Consider the following 18,614-nt stretch of genomic DNA (forward strand, 5'->3'; position numbering starts at 1 on the left):
TATTTTTAAAAAAATTTAATAATTAAATTTATTTTTTCTAACATACCCTTCAATAATTTTTTAATTATTAAATTATAATTTTACCAAAATTTTTGTCAATAATTTTTTTATATTTTACTATTAATTTTTTGATATCAATATATATTATTTTAACATTAAATAAAAAATATTAGTAAGATTATTTTTTAATATAAATATATATTAATTATTATACATATTAACAATAGTAAGATTTTTTTATTTAATATTAAAATAATATGTATTGATATCAAAAATTAATAATAAAATATAAAAATAATTATTAACAAAAATTTTAGTAAAATCACAATTTAATAATTAAAAAATTATTGAAGGATATCTTAAAAAAATAATTTAATTATTAATTTTAAAAAAAATAATTTATTAAAGAATATTTTGTTAAGCAAAATGTGATGATAAAAAATAAAATTTTTGTTAAAGGATAATTTTTGTAAAAAATAATTTATTTTTTCTTAAAAAATGGATAAAGTTAACATTAGTTAACACAAAAAAATTTAAAATAAATTAAAAATAAGATTTTTTAAAAATTATGAGAAAGAGAAATATATATTTTATAAATAAAAGAGAATGGAGTATTATTATTTTAACATTTTACAAGGATGGAGAGTGATATTTTCTCTTTTTTATATGTAGTAAAATTTAATGAGAGAATTCATTTATAATCCCTATTACTTTCAAGGTGTATTAGCTTATAGTATATGTGTATTGAAAAGTCGTAATACTTTAATAAATGGTACGGTGAATTATCACTAACACACTTTGATTCTTTGAATATTTTTATTCTGTCAATTAGCACTTCGTTGCTAATTGGTTAAGAATTGGAATCCCAATCTACTCTCTGAAAAATAGGCAGAGTGCGAGGATTTGGTAGCAACCCAAAAATTTCTGCCTCAAAATGTGGGAGGAAGGAACATGCTTTTGCAATTCACACCACAAAATTATATTAGGCCAATCACTCAATAATGGAGATGCTACTTATTGGGTTTGGTTATTGACACGGATTACTATTTGATAAACTTGTTATATATATATATATATATATATATATATATATATATATATATATATATATATATATATATATATATATATATATATATATATATATATAAGACAAATATTTATATATGTGTCATTTTCCTAATATATTTATTAGGAATTTATTAAGGTGATATCTTATTTTTCATTTTTTACAAGATTTATATATGTTTTATTTTATAATGATAAAATTGTTACAACAACAAAATATTTTTTCACTAGATAATATAAAATTGGATACAAAAATCAAATGACATAATTTCATTAATTTCAAATAAATAGAAGTTTATAAATAAACAATTATATTATGAATACACCAAAAATTAACTATCAAATTAATTATTTATATAGAATACATATTAAAATATAAAATATATATTGAAAATAAATTACAAATGCATATATTTATATACCATTATATAATGAATGATTTTTTGTGCGCGGATAATATTTTTTATAAACAAATATGTTCTAATGTGTTATTTAAACTGTACACAATTAGTGAAGGTTAGGCCCTGACCGAAGGTGATGGCACCAAATTAAACTCCTGATGGGCCAATTGGAGATATATACAAGAGATTTTGATGCCAAAATTAACAGAAATTATAGGTGGATGAAGTTAACTTGGAATATTTATATATGTTTTCTCGTGGATAACTGTTTAAGAGTAGGTAGTTTTGTTGTTAGTCATGTAGCGATTATCACCCTTTATTTCATAGGGTTGTTACTTCTTAGTAAGAGGTTAAGATCCATAAGACTTGCGAGATACTTGAGAATGAAAAATTTTGTGTGACCCCCAAACTAAATAACAGCCGTTGGGTTGGGGAATTGAGCCGGTGCCTATCAAGATAAATATGATCCTAGTTTATTCTTGGGTTAGATCAGATTGATGTAACATTGTGCCTAAATTGAACCTCTTTTTGTTATTAAAAGTATAAATATAAAAAGACATTTTCATAGACACAAAATAATTTTTCTAAAAAAAATAAATAAAATTGTATAAAAGTGCGAATAGAAGCACTGTGAGAAGTTCTCCATAGAAAGCTTTATTGTTTAAGGTATGCGAGGAGGGTTCGTGAGGGGGTGCTTCTCACCCACATGGTTCGAGAGAAGAGGAGTAGAGTAAATTACTGACGAAAGAAAGGAGAACTATCGGAGGAGAAGTGTTTTTGGGAAGCAGAGTTCAATGTCCAAGAATAAAAAGATTGGATGATTGAGCAACAAGCAGAGGGTGAAGTACAGGGAGAACTCGTCGTGAAAGGTTGCTTAGTGACAGCTTCCGCAGCCCCAACTAGCGGCACCTGTTCTTTTGCGGATATAGTGAAGAAGGGAAGAGGATAGAGAAGGGAACTGAGCCCACTATGGAGGGAGAGCCCAACCTTAACGAAATAGAACAGGATAGTGAAAAAGAAGATGATGAGGTGATAATAAAAAAAATGCCTAATGGCCTGTATAATTTTGTGATAGGGGAGCGCATCAAGAGAGAGACTAGAGAAGAATGGTGGAATTCATTAATTGTAAAACTCCTGGGGCGTAGAATCTCTCTAAATGTTATTAGAAGGAGACTGGAGGTTATTTTGGGTAAGCGTGGCAGTTTGAAAGTCATTGACTTAGGTAACGAATTTTTCTTCGTTCGTTTCTTTAACTCTGAAGACTTGGATCATGCGCTAATGGAGAGTCCTTGAAAATGTTTTATATCATTATTTGGCTATTCCGTTATGGAGACCAGATTTTGACCCAACATCAGTCATAATCGATAACATTGCTGCTTGGATTTGTCTCTTGGGATTAGCTATTGTATACTTTCAGTATTTAATTTTGAAAAAAAATTAAAAATATAATTGACAGAATTATTAAGGTGGATAACAACATTGTTGATGTGGTGAGAGGAAAGTTTGCGCGAATTTGCATTGAAGTAGATTTAAACAAGCCTTTGGTGTCGCATTACATGATCAATAGGAAAAAGCATGCAATTGAATATATGGATCTGCACCAAGTTTGTTTTTTAATTTTATGCAGAAAAGTGGGCTATGAAAAGGCCAACTGTACAAAAAAAAAAAATCTAAAGCAGCAGTTACCAAGGAGGCAGCTATTACTGAAGTAGGCAAATCCTTGGAGTCAAAGAAAGGGGATGAGAGAAATTGTAAAAATTCAGAAAAGAATAAGGACAAAAAGACAACAGAAAAAAATGCAGAATCATATGGGTCATAGATGATCATACAAAAGACTACACGTGGTAGAAAAAACGTAATATATCAGGAGATAATGGAAATGTTGGTAGAAAAGGTACTGGAAAGGATACTATAGGCACAATTACAGGTAATTCTTCCAGATTCTCAATTTTGCAAAATGAGGAAGCAAATGCAATGAAGGTATAACATCATGATATGCCTGAAACAAATTACATTAATGAGAATCAAAAGAGAAAACACAGCTGCGAAAAAAGAAAAATCTGTCCTTACTAAAGAAAAAAACAACCACACAGCAAAAGATCCAAATTATTGAAAAGCTCCTAGCCAAAGCCATCCCAAAAAGATATCACAATTATGGAACTTGACCCACATCCAGCCAAATAGGGCACTACAAAAAAAGTTCAATTTTTTTCACCCTGTTTTCTTAATATAACCAAGACCACCACTGACCCACACGTTCCCCCATATAAAGCTATCACTAAGCCACCACACTTTTAGAAAAATTGGATAGAACCTAATTCACCAAGTTTAGAGGCCAAAACCCAGAAGACCATATCCTCATCTGGACCGACAGAAAAAGTGATCCAAATTCAGTAGATAGAGAGGTAAAGGAGAATGATATGAATGTTATGCAGGGTGTGGTTCATGAAGTGGACCAAGATGTTTTCTAAATTTCATATACTGTGGAGAAAATGGTTTACCAAGTGTTAGGCTTCTTCGGCCTGTTTTTTTTTTTTTATTTGTCTTTTGGACCATGAATATCTTTGTTTGGAATATAAGAAAAATTGGAAATATGAAAACGGTTTACACCCTAAAGGAGTTTAAGAGAAAACACAAACCTAACATTATTGTTCTTCTAGAACCCAAATGCGGTGGGTAGCGAGTGATGGAGATACTATTGTCTCGTGGAAGCAATTGGCTTTAGTGGTGGTATATGGGTCTTATGGGACGATGCATCTTTGGTGGTAAATACTCTTATTAAACAACACCAATTCATTCATCTTGAAACAAAGTTTGGTGGCCATGATGCCTAGTTCTTTATTGCAATTTATGCGTCTCTTCAGGAAAGCACTTGAAGGAAGCTTTGGAGATATTAGTAACATTGCCAATACTATAAATGGACTCTAAATGCTAGCGGGTAACTTCAATAAAATAGCTAATCTTTTAAAAACAAGAGGCGGGAATAGTAAAAACCAACAAGCTTGCAGAAAGTTCCAGAATTGGATAAATGAATGCAACCTTCTTGATTTGGGGTATATGGGTGCAAAATACACTTGGATAGATCTGGTATGGAGAGGGTGCTGAAGGTACTAGATAGAGCTATTGCTAATATAGATTGACGAATGAAATATCATAATGCTAGAGTTGAGGTCCTGACTCGATGTAGCTCCGACCATCACCCTATTTTCATTAATATGGAGCCAGACAAAGTTGATATTGGAGAAAAACCTGTTAGTTATGAAGTGATGTAAAAAACTCATCCTGATTTTTGCAACATTGTTAAGGAGACTTGGATGCAGAATTCTTTCTCTTTTTTGCCTAATAATCTAATAATTTAGTTGGGTATCTGAAAAATTAGAATAAACATGTATTTAGAGATGTGTTCAAAAGGAAAGACTGTGTCATCAGAGACTGAATAGATACAAAAATTTTTAAACTACGGTCAAAACTTTTTTTTTTTACGCTTGAAAATGAATTATCTGAGAAACTAGAATCAATCTTAGAGTAAAAAGAATTGTTGTGGCTCCAAAAACCAAGGGAGTTGTGGATTACAGATGGTGACAGGAACACTTGTTTCTAACATGCAAAATCATTGTAAGAAGAAAAAAATTACATTATCAAGTTGAGAAATAGTGATGGAGAATGGTGTAGTGATATAGAGATCTTGAAAATTTTTACCAGCGATTTTCTTATAAATATTTACAAAGAAGAGCTTAATAAAAGGGCCACTCTCAACACCATGCTAACTTACCCCCCTCTGGCAGAGACACACAGAAAAGGAATGGAAGCAAACATTACTCATCAAGAAAGTTTTTTTTTTATATTGGCTTATTCAAAGCACCGGGAAAAGATGGCTTCTCTGCACATTTCTTCAAGGAACACTGGCATGTGTTGCAAGACTCTTTCTGTGCCTATATTAATCACTTATGGTAGCATCTAAAAGCTATATGTGAAGTGAACTAAATGTTGCTTGTCCTGATCCTTAAAGTCCCCCAACCGGAGTTCATCTCACAATTTCGTTCGATAGATCTATGAAATATAGCCTATAAGTGTGTATCTAAAATCATTGTATCTAGAATTAAACCTTCCCTAACAGGCAGATTAGCTCTAAACCAATTAATTTTTATACCAGGACGCACGATACAGTATAATATCATTATAGCAAAGGAGATGACTCATAACATGCAGAAGATAAAAGGCGTGAGGTCATTCATGGAAATAAAAATCGACTTTGCTGAAACTTATGATTGTATAAACTAGAATTTTATCCATATCTGTCTTATAGAGTTTGGTATACCTCAACACTTGATAAGTATCATTATGGCAGGAGTAAAGTCGGTTTTATATAAGGTGCTTTGAGATGGATGTAAGCTTGAACATTTTATGCTTTAGCATGGCATTAGACAAGGAAGCCCGATTTACCCTATTTTTTTGTCATTGCCATGGATAAGTTATCCCAAATTATAGAGAAAAAAGTGCAAAAAAATTTTTGGAATCCTATGAAAGCAAGGAGACTAATCTCACAACTTTTTTTTCCGACAATCTTCTACTTTTTGTAGAGGCGACCAGGGAACAAATGGAGATGATTAAGAATGTCTTAGAAGTTTTCAGAATGGCGTTAGAATTTAGGGTGAATGAGATAAAGACTTTCATCCTTTTCTCTAGAAATGTAGACTAGCGTACCAGAGAGGCACTCAAGGCCATGAGTGGTTTTATTGAAATGGAAAGCTTGGGGAGATATCTGGATGCTATGCTTACAAATGCCCGAAAAGGTAAGGATAAATCAAGAACATTATTGATCGAGTTGCTGAAAAACTTACAGGGTGGAAGGGAAGCTGCCTATCTTTTGCAGGGAGGGTTACTCTTGCTCAATTAGTCATTAGCCCATCTCTAAATTTTGATATGATGGATATGAGGTTACCTAGGGAAGTATGTGGCGAAATAGAAAAACTCCAAAAAAAATTTATATGAAGTGGGGACATTGAGAAGAGAAGCATGCATGTTGTAAGCTGGGACATCCTTTGTAAACCGAAGTGTATGAGGAGCTTAGGCTTTAAAAGATTGGATATCATGAATGATGCTTTCCTCTTGAAAATTTTGTGGAGACTAAACGCTGAATAAGAGGCGTTATGGTTAAGGACTCTCATTGGCTTATATGGGAGAAATAAAAATATTCTACATGAGTTGAAGGTTTGTTATGCAGACTTTTCCTTATGAAAAGATTTGGCAAAGACTAAAGACATCTTTAGACAACATGTATCCTTTTCAGTAGGGAATAGAGAATCAATTCTTCTTTGGAAAAATAACTGAATTCAAAATGAGAAATCATTGCTAACGAACACAGAAATATCAATTTCTGACAATATGTTAGATATGCGGGTTAGAAAAGTTACGGCTAATAGTCAGTGAAACCTTAATTTACTGCAACAATTCTGTAATGAAGAAATCCTCTATATAATCAGGACAATACCACCAGCGGATGTAGAGTTGGGGGTGATTTCTTGAGTTGGAATCATTCTACAAATGACAATTTCTCGAAGTCAAGCACGTACAGGATGCTCACAAACTATGGAGAGAAAACTGATGAGGTTTGAAAAATCATTTGGGGATGAAAAGGACCGCAGAGAATCAAATGTTTTACCTGGATGGTCCTCCATCAACGAATCATGACAACAAAAAGAAAAGCATGTCTTTTTAGCGTAAATGCTACTTGCCATAGATGTCCAACCATGGAAGAGAACGTGATACACCTGCTATGAGACTATACCCTGGTTTCACAGTTATGAACAACTATGATTTATCCCCAAAATATAAATAATTTTTTAGAGCTCCATTTAATGCTTAGATTAGGTGGAATCTCACTATGGATTTGAGCGCTGCCAAAGATGGTAATTGGAAATCATACTTTTTAGTAACTTAATGGTGGTTGTGGAAATGGATAAATGGAGAAATTTTCACATCACTTCAGCGAAAGTCTTTTAGGCTAGTGGCCTTTATTGCAACACAGGTTCAAAATATCCTTATAGCTTTTGTTACTGAGAAGTAAGGTAGCCATAAAAAAACTGGAAGGCCGCGTCACTTGGCACCCACCCACGGAAAGGTGGACGAAGGTGAATACTGATGGCGCTGTGAAAGGGAATCCTGGAACTGCTGGATGTGGTGGGCTACTTTGGAATCCACAAGAAAGATGAATTGCTAGCTTCACAGTCAATATTGGCTACTGTAGTGTATTCCGAGCAGAATTATGAGGTGTATATTATGGACTAAGAACACAACTTGGGATATGGGGTTGAGAAGAGTTATTCTCATAACAGATTTAAAGGCTGTGGTTGAAGTGTTTAAGATGAAGACTTCCAATGCAAAGCATCTGGATATTATGGTGAGAAAAATTGTAGAACTACTGTAAAAAGATTGAAAAATTACTATACGACATATATACAAAGAAGGGAATAGAACTGCATATCTTTTGGCAAATGAAATCTTCAGGATTGAGTTGAAATACTACTTCGTTGATCAACTAAGTAGTAATTTTAAGATAATTTTTTTTATGACTATAGAAGGACTACCTTATTCCATTTAGTTTCTTCTTTATATTTGTCCGTTTTTATACTTTATGATCCGTTCAAATATCAATTTTTTTTCTAAATCTTTAGGTTTTATAACGCAATATTATTTTAGACTAACAAAAAAAAATGTAAATTTAAAAAGTTTAAAATCATCTATTACTTTTAATTTAAGTTCTCTAAAAACGTAATCTTAACTCCTTTTTATTATTCATAAATCAAACTCAACTCGTTTCTGAAATTATAATGTGCCTTTAACATAATACCAACAAGATTATTGTGTTATTGACCTATTGTTATATTAGTTATTAGATTAGATACATTGCTACTTGATTAATTCAAAAGGGAAACAAAAAGAAAAAGAAGGCAGCAAAGAACCAAACAAAGAAAGAAATAAAAGACAAAGTGAAGTGAAAACAAAAAAAAAAAAAACAGAATAATAAGGGGATTTGGTAGAGGAAAAAGCTGAAATCCAAAAATATGTCCTGCAAAAGCATAACCCACTCGTGCTTTCCTTCGCGGTTTATGGTTATCTGTTTAGGTAATTTATTAATTAATTAATTTCCATATATTCAGTTGCTGCTAATTACCTTTATTCCAGAAATTAATATAATGTAAGACACAAAAATATCCCCCGTTTTCTGTACGTATATACAGCAGCACATGTGATTTTTCCTTTACATGTCTCAACATCATAGTTGGTTCCCACTTCAAAACTTGCTCTTAATTTTAATTTTTCATTTTAGTTTTGATCACTATTAATTCGTTTGAAACTCTTTAGTGCGCTGCATGAGAACCCAATTTCATTCATTCCTGATTTTCATTGTTTTGATCAATGATTTCAAATGATTAACTTATATAAAATCTACATTGTCTCATTTTTAATGTTAACTGTAACGGCGTCCTGATATTAATAATTTGGGATATACCAATGAAGGTACACTGTATTATCCTGCTATATGAATTCAATGTACAAAAGGAAAAACAAGAAGTACATTCATGTATTTATAATTTTGAGTTTTTCTTTTTATAAAAAGTATAGTGGTAGATCAACAATTAGTAGTAGAAGTCCCCACTACTTTATATAAGTTCACCTAGAATAGTTATTAAAGAATAAAAAGAATTGAACCAAAGTTTAATAATATATTAAAACTTTATTTGATTTATAATCTTATTTATTATATCAAAATGATTAAAATGATAGTCAAATTAAACAAATAATTCATTCAAATTAAGAACTTATATATTATACTTTTGTATTAATTATTCTTGATACTATATATTAACTAATAACTTAGGAATAGTAGTTTAAATTAAATGCAAGTTAAATAATAGAATGGCATAACCATGAAGGACATGTCCAGCTAAGGCATAATAGTGTATTTGACTAATTAGTGTGTCATATAATTATTTCTCCAAAAAATATAAATAGATAAAAAGAGATATATAAATAATTATATTTAAATTTTTTAAATAATTTTTTTTAGATTTATTTGATTTTTGTATAATTTTTTATTTGTTTTATGTTATTTTTTTTGTTTAATAAAAATTAAATTTTAAATTTTTTGAATATAAAATTTTAATATCATGTCATGATATATTTTATAAAAAAATTAAATTAATAAAAAATAATATAAATAATTATATTTTTAATAAAGTGGTGATTAATGAGTTCAAAATGACATGTAAAATTCCACTAGTTGGAGATAAATTAAACGGTGCCGTTGTAGTTTTGTCTTCAGAAGAGACAAGGGCACCACAAGTACATAGAACTGAGATTAGGTACTTGTGTTCTATAATTCAACCGCATTTTAAGGGTCCATGCTATATATTGCTCTACTCCTATATATATAAAGCCACTCGTGGGCACGAACCATATGCAAAGTTCATTTATAATTATCAGTGCTGTTTAAGAAGAAATTCATTTTATTACCTTTTCTTTGTTTTAAAAAAGGTATATTATTATACAAGTGGAGGTTTGACAGGGCCGCTTGTGAGTATTAAAATGGAAGATTAAGTACTACGACAGAACTCATTAAATAAAACAGTAAGTATATATATATATATATATATACACAAATTATTGATTTGGTCAGCACAAATTATGTTATGTTATGCACTTAGGAGTGGTTATGGAGCGAATTTTTGTCCTATTCAATTTTGTTTTATTTTATAATAATTTGTATAAAATTTATTCTATTTTGATTTATGTGTAATAAAAAATTAAATTATAATTCGTTTCTATAGATATCTGTTTTGTTCTTGATCAATTTTTATAATTATTAAAATCTAACAAATAAAATTAAATTTTAAAATTTATATAACTATTATCACATATATAATAAAAATAAAAATAAAAATAAAAATTTAATATAATATTATTAATTATTTTACTAATTATTTTATATGTAATACATATATTAATTATTTTTAATATATACATAGTATGGTTGAATAAAAAATTATGACATTGTCATCATATACATAGAGATAAAATTCTTTCTTCAAGAATTAGAAAAAATATCTAGTATCAAAATTAATTAAGTATTTGTTGGAAAATATTTTGGATTTAATTAATATATATTTAAAAATACATGTTAAAATTATTATGAGAAAAATATTTGAAATAGTTTATTTTAAAGGTAAATAACCTCTCTAAACCAAAGCAACTTTAAAATTATTTGAATTTTCCAAACCTAAAAACGTTATGTAGTTGTTTCTATTTATATTTCTATGTAAATCAATTTCAATGAATTTGAATTAGGGGTTTTAGTAGTAAATTAAATCTATAATATTCGAATTACTTGATGATCATATCTATTACTAAATTGAATGAAAACGATTTAATAATCAATTCGATTTACAATGGGTTGACATATATTTGAATTTTTTCCATAATAAATCGAATTAAACGGTATCGAGTTAGAACCAATAATAAATCGAATTCAATAGTTTCGATTTACTAGCATCTATTGTCTTTAGTAAATCGAATCAAATAAGGTCGATTTATCTATGTGTGCCTATAAATATAATTTGAATTTATTTCATTCGAATTCGAAACCAACATTCCCACCCTACCAAACTCCACCACCCCTTCCCAAATCTTGGAGAAAAACTCGCAAAAAATTTAAATTTGTACATATGGAAGACAATCCGAATCGTTTGTATCGATTAGATGGAGTTGCGCATATTACACGTGCCGTTCATGAAGAGGTTAGTAAATAAAAATTTTTATTTTGAACATAATTTAATCATGCTAGTAATGTTAGCATGCTTCTTGTAGTAGTTGTTTAAAGTCGTTAGTTAGAAATTAAAAAATTAATTTTTACAATATAATCGCTCGGTAGAAATAGTAATCTGTTAGTTAGTTAGATTTGAAAACTTGAAATGATACCTAAAAAGGTTAGTTAGGATTATATCCTAAGGAGGATAAAACGAAACATTTTTTATTCGATTTAGTAGTGTGCATATAAATCGATACTCATTTATTCGATTTAGTACTCTTTGGCCTAATTCAAATTCATTAAATTCGATTTACGTTTGAATCCAAAATAATGTAATTTGAATGCTTTAGATTCGATTTACTACTAATAAACCTAATTCAAATTCAATGAATTCAATTTACATAAAATTATTGAACGAAACATCTAGGTAACGTTTTTGTATTTAGGAGATTCAGATAATTTTAAAGTTATTTTAGTTTATAGAGATGAATTACCTTTATTTAACAAGTAATAATACATATATTAAAGAGTTAAAATTTATTTTAATAAAAATTAATTAATAGTTTTTACATATATTTTTAGAACAATTATAACCAAACCTAATATTATTTGGTAGAAAAATATTTGTTGGAGAATTGGAGTTATGGAAGATGAGTTTAATGCAGCATACAACCCATATGGGTTTGATGGCAATTGCTGCTGATATGGCAGGAGTCATTTATTGTCGCCGATTAAGTTGACTTTGACCAGATTCTTGCCATTCTATTTTATAGTAAATTGCACTACACTATACTATAGATCACTTTAGGGTAGTCGTAGCCTTTGAAAGTAGCAGCATAACAGTTCCGTGATTTCATAAAAAATAGAATTTCATTCTAATTCATTGAGAATATTGCATATATATTTTATATTTTTTTATCAAAGTTTTATTCAATTTTTAACATTTATTATATTTGAACCAATTGATTAATCAAGGAAAATCCGATGTCTTTGAAAAAAAGACTACAAATTTTTGGCATGAAGAAACTACTCCATATCTTTCTTGACTATTTAATTTCTGATACACTCGGCATGAAGTAACATATATAATATTTTTTTATGATATAATTAATACCCCTGTGAGGGAATTTGATGCATGATACTCTTAAGAACTGATCTCAACATTAATTAAAAGAACTAAAAACGAAGAAGCATTTAAGATTACACCAAACGTTCTTGGCAGAAGATGGTGCAGAATCCTTACGATAAAATTTGGCTGCTGCAATTATATTGCAGTTGCAGGGAACTCTCAGTTATCATCTTACTCATCTAAATTCTCACCTGCCACTTCCTATTCATAAATCATAAATAAAAGCATCTAATCTTCTGTTGTGTCCTTTTTTATACCCAAAATTTCTGACAAATGGATGGAGATTCTCGTTATCAATGCAATTCTAGCAAACATTTGAAGTTAGTTGGGCATTCATGATGGGCTTAAGATTGCTTCGATTTTCTTGGGTCCGAATTGGGCCGTTGGTATTGTTGGGTTATTGTCTTTATCGGCCTTAGTCGGTTTAGTATACATTATATTAAATGGGCTGCGAAGCCCTATAATTCGTTATTGTTGGAGTCAGATACTTTCAGACCATCAAAGATGTCGTTGTTAAAAAATAAAATTTAATTAGAGAAATTAAAGAATTGATAGAAAGACCATGGGAAATAAAAATTCAGCATGCTTATAGAGAATCGAATCGATGTGCTGATATCTTAGCTAAGCAAAGTCTTGATGAACGGCAAGATTTTCAATTCCAAGATCTCCCGCCTGAATGCATACGGTCCACCTTAGCTGAGGATGTGAAAGGATTTAGTATAACCCGATAAGTAGAGATAGTACAAGAAAGTACTTAGACTTTCTTTGCTGATTTGATTTTTTGGTTTTTGTTATTTTTATCTTGGTTTTGGTTTTTTTTGGGCTTAAGCCCCTTTAGTTTACCAAAAAAAAATTTTAATTTTAATGTACTGACAGTATAAAGTAATTTGATATGTGCATCTAATTACTTATATTTAAAGGATCCAAATCCTAATTATCTAACGTCACATCAATAAAATAATTATATTTTATATGTGCATTTAATTACCTCTAATTACCTGTATTTAGAGAATCCAAATTCTAATTATCTAACGTCACATCAATAAAATAATTATATTTTGGCATTCAGCGTGAATGATCATCTAAAAAAAGGATGTGAACTGTGTAAAACATTTTACAATCCATCAAAACTACATTTTCCAATGATGGTTATGCAGGAGATATTCCGGTGCTCTAGGACTCAGCTCTTTGGTTGTTGTCATTACTCATTAGTCATTAGAGATTTGTTTTTTTTTTTTTTGGGCGGGAGGGGGGGGGGGTTAAGATTGGTTTTGTCGCTATTTTGGGTTGTTGTTCAGTGGTGGATCTTGAACTCTAGTGATATTGGTACACTCTAAAAGGGTTCAAATTCACGTATATGAAACTCTTATTCTGAAAATTAATGTTCTTAATCGTCATTGCCAGGTTCGGATGTTACAGATATATCGAGAGGCTAACAGAATGGCAGATGGTCTTGGGATATTCTCATGCTTTGGAACTTAATGTTTTTCTTAGTGCTCCTTGTGGGATTAATTCTTTGATTAGTGGCGATTCAAGAGAAATGTCTTTTCCCTGTCTTATAATGTTCTCTTGTTTGTGCGGACTGTAGTATCTTTTACTCCCAAGAAAGAAGTTAGTCATTCTGTGATATTTTCGAGAATTTTTAATAACGCCAACGATTCAATGAGAATGTCAATTGCATACATGTTACAGTTATTGAAAGAAATCAATAAATAATATTGCTTTCAGATATTTGATAAATGTTAGTTACAGAAGGCAGTGAAATGAAATAGAAATAAACGAACTATTATTAAATTCGGGTCCGTTCAAAATAAGAACAGTAAATCTGGATGGAAACCATCTGAGTGTTATACCGGAAGTAAAACCTATTTCTGTTTAATGGTGTGAACTAAAATGTTTGCTAAAGACGAGTTTCTAACCGAAAATATCAAAGGCTTAAGTAATAAAACTGAACCATAAAGCATATATTTAACATAAACCAACCAAAAAATAAAAAATGTCGAAATAAATAATTTACTACCCGAATCTCTGAAGTCTGAACAGCCCAATAAACGTTCAAGCAGTTGAACCACCTATACCTTGAATGACGAATTATTGGTGGTAAAAAGGGGAAAATAAAGTAAAACAACAGAAATTCCAACAAGCAGTAAGTAGCCGAGCCAGGCTTGAGATTCAAGGACTATGCGGGGGACATGTAGCAGCATTTTGAACTAAGTAAAGACCATGAGACCTGAAGAGTCGAGATGAGGACATAATGGACACTTGACAGTATGCCACTGTTGCCCTGTTAATGTGTGTACTACGTTGGCATACAAAGAAAGAACAAGATCTTTCCTTAAATACACAACAGCAGACAACGTTAGGATAACTTTAATTCTTCGAAAGGTATTTCATAATGATTTTTTAATTTTAAATTTATGTTGTAACAAAAACTTTGAAATTTTAGTTATGAAATTATTGTAATTGTATTTTGAACTTGATGAATAATAATCTTTCAATTCACAAGTTGATTGATGAGCCGTAGAGAGAATAATTAAATATATGGGATGCCAGTGTCAACAAATATGAAGATGAGAGCACACATTGAATTGGGCCACGTTTCACTGTTCTAAAATTAACATTTACGATACAAACAGCAGAATAAACGTTTTCCCCTCGTTCTTAAGTAGAGAGACCTTAATTTGGTTACGATTAAAGACAACAAATATTCATACAAAGGCCGTTTAGGCCTTTAAACACTGCAAGTAAAAAGGCTCTCCCTCACAACATACCATGGGGAACTTAGCCCATGGCATATTTCTGGGTCCAGCTTCTGGCAGTTGACTCGTACTTGTTCCTGTCTGTCTTGTACATGTGGGCGATTTCAGGGACCAAAGGATCATCAGGGTTTGGGTCAGTCAACAGGGAGCAAATTGAAAGCAACACCTAAGGGCATAGGTATAGAAAGTAAACAATCTTTAGTAGCAGTTTAACATCTTCAATAAAGGAGCTATAGAATGGCTATACTTAAATAGAATATACATGACGCAATTGTATCAGCCATACTGTTATCTACTTCATAATCTCAAACATCATGCAAATCGGCAATTATATTCATAGGAGAAAGACAATTAAGATTTCAGTATTAATTCACCAGTTAAAGAGTTTACATCATCTTGTCATGTTCTTGTTAGGACATTAAAAAGAAAAAAACTATGATAAGTGATAGCATCTAGTAAAACACCAATTTTTTTAACAACGAAGTAACACATCATTAGATAGTAGTCCCAAAAGGCCTTGGTTCTTCTGAAATAGAATTTAGAGGGCTGCTTTCATCATGTAAAATTATTAAGAAACATACCTTGGAAATGGTCAGAGCAGGGCTCCACTGCTCCTTCAATATATCAAGACAAATGCTTCCGTTGCTATTAATATTTGGGTGAAATACCTTTGTCCTGAATGCAACCTGTACAATATACACAATCCATGAGCATGGATATCATGATTGAAATATATATAATATATACTAGATAAGAGTATTGATCTAAAGAACCTAAATAACCTACAGAACAAACTATAAGATTTAATCATTAATGGTTTTTAAATGCCAAATTGATTTATGATATTGAACTTATCCAACTGACTCCGCCTAAAAACGAAGAGGATCATGTGCTGTTCTATACCACATAGAAAATGTAAAGACAAGTATATTTCCCCCTTACGGCCAAAGTTATTCCTCGAGAAACTTGAGATCAACAATTAACATTTTGATTGTCAGTAAATAAGTGTTTAAGAATAAACATAGAATTGAAAACATTGAAGAAATTTTACATAATTAATTAGAACTTGATTTAATTACAAACCTTTGGTGGCTTAAAGGGATAATCCGGAGGGAAATGAATAGTGACTAGGAAAACACCTCCAGCATATGGACTGTCTGGAGGACCCATGATTGTTGCTTGCCAGTGAAACATATCCTCAGCAACAGGACCTGACACATGAGGAAATCGTGGATAAGTACACATTAATTACAAATGCCAGAAACACAAGAACTAGATTTCCTAATCCTAACATTAAGAGTACAAGATTGTATCTACCGCGCTATCAACTAGTAAACTCATCTATGATAACCAACAACAAACTTTCAACAATTCAAACCAGCTACATCATAATAATTCAAAGATTATAATAGTGCAAATAAGTTTATCTATTGGGCAACATTATTCATAGTCACCCTTCTACCAAAAAATAAAAGACATGGACATTAGGACACAGAAAAGGCTTGATTTCAAGACACTTGAATAAAAAAAATAGCTTCAAAGATTCAGATAAGAGAAAGAAAAAAAAGAAGCAAATACTCAAAAATACCAGCAATCATATAGTTTGTTAAATTTGATAAGTGATGAACCACACGCAGAAAAACAAGGCTGCAGAAATTGCAACATTAATCAGTCCCCAAGCGAACCAATTCCAAATTTCTTCATACATAGGGTAGTCACTAAAGCAAACACGTGAGCCAATACCGTTTCCATTTCTACTACTTATCAAACGGTATATTAGACAAAAAAATACACGTCAACACATGATTATATCCTATTTCGCTAAAACATAAAAGTGCTTTGACCGCAACTATGCTTTCCTCAACAATCCACGCCCACGTAGAATCCTCAATGACGAAATTACAAACACGCCCGTCGTAATAACACCTAGAGACTTTAAATATATGGAAAAAATAGCATAATCCATTCATTCACCTTTAGCATCACAGAGTCAATCGTTTTAAAGACATCAACGGCTATAGTTTCCATAACGAATATATAAACATCATCGCACACAAACACGAATATAAAATTCAAACATAAACAAATCAAAACAAAACAAAAACGAGGTATGAAAATTTAAAAAAACAAAAGAATAATTAAAAATGAAGATAAAGAGCTAGAGTACCGGCGCTGCAAGAGGTAGGAGGATCCTTCTGCAGATCCTTGAGCTCCTTCAAGATCCGCTTGGAAGCCATGGCCAAAACCTAACAAAAAACACAGAATCAGCTCAGATCTGAACAGATCACACCAGATCGGGTCAGATTGAAAGCGCAGAACGCAGAAAAAACACAGATCGAAAGCAACAGTTGGTGATATCCTCTTACCGATAAAGCAAGCACAGATCCTCCTTGCGCCTTGTTTGGATTTTTGAGGAACGAACACCAACAACAACGAGAGAGGGAAAGAAGGAGAGAGAAAGTGAAATAGGAGAAAAAAAAATTGAAAGGGAAGAAAACAAAGAGGAGAAAGAAGCGTATGTGTATTTTGGAAGAAGGAAATGACTTTTTATAAATGTCTGGTGCGGCTTGGGAATCGATCCGCAACCTTTAACCCCGTCTCCGCTTTTTCTTTTTTTGATAATTATTGTTATTATTATATTATTTATTATTCGTTATCATAAACAATATTGTTATTTTTTAATTAATTTTAAAAAAATCTACTGCTAAATGCTGTAATGTATAATTATTTATTTTATTGAAATTGGGAGAGGGGTGTGTGGGACCTGGTTGGCGTTTTATGTACGAAATCCAATCCTTTTTTTCGCTGAGAGGTCAAAAAGTGGCACCCAAAATGAGCGGTCTTGAGCTTCGCCTCAGCTTCCCCTAACGCGGATTGGTTCATTGATTGGATCCCTCTGCCTCGCACGACGTCGTTTGGGTTTTATACTACATTGTGCGTTGCGTGCGACCATTACTTGTTAAAATTCCAAATGGTTCCTGAACCAATTTCGTTAATGAAATTTATATGTTTTAGGTCGAGGATTCACTAATTGGTACAATTGGAATTTCAAAAAAAAAATTTAGTGCTCCAAATTAATTTAGTGTACTTATTTTTATCTTTTTTATTTCCTACGTTCGGGTGCCTTTTTAATTTACCAGTTCCCGCCCTTGGTTTCTTCGCCTTATGACGTTGCAGCTGGTCTTTTCACCGCTTTGATTGTTCATTTGTTCCCGCTCTACGCTACTAAGGAGAACATAACGCAACCTTCTCTCTTTACTTGGCCATCTTTCATATCATGCATGTCTGTATCAACTATCAACTATCAAGTTGCTTTCCTTTTTCACTAGTTGAACCACTTGAATGTTTTGCTTTTGTTTAAGGTGTATGCTATGGTGTCTATATACATTTGTCTAATTTATTAAAAAGAGATAAAAATTAATATTTAAATTAAAAAATATAAAAATAAA

The 18,614-nt window shown here is 31.2% G+C and overlaps 1 protein-coding gene across 1 annotated transcript; it reads right to left on the reverse strand.

Moving 5' to 3' along the window:
* Positions 1 to 14,916: 14,916 nt before the first annotated feature.
* Positions 14,917 to 18,062, reverse strand: LOC112705955 (ubiquitin-conjugating enzyme E2 10). The gene is made up of 5 exons (XM_025756999.3): positions 17,532 to 18,062; positions 17,333 to 17,411; positions 16,249 to 16,376; positions 15,747 to 15,851; positions 14,917 to 15,331 (listed from the first exon to the last, which is right to left on the reverse strand). The coding sequence occupies exons 2-5, from the start codon at positions 17,400 to 17,402 to the stop codon at positions 15,188 to 15,190; spliced, it is 447 nt and encodes a 148-aa protein (XP_025612784.1). The 5' UTR covers positions 17,403 to 17,411; positions 17,532 to 18,062; the 3' UTR covers positions 14,917 to 15,187.
* Positions 18,063 to 18,614: the final 552 nt, after the last annotated feature.

The sequence above is a fragment of the Arachis hypogaea genome, chromosome 8 (assembly GCF_003086295.3).
Source record: "Arachis hypogaea cultivar Tifrunner chromosome 8, arahy.Tifrunner.gnm2.J5K5, whole genome shotgun sequence".
Lineage (NCBI taxonomy): Eukaryota > Viridiplantae > Streptophyta > Magnoliopsida > Fabales > Fabaceae > Arachis > Arachis hypogaea.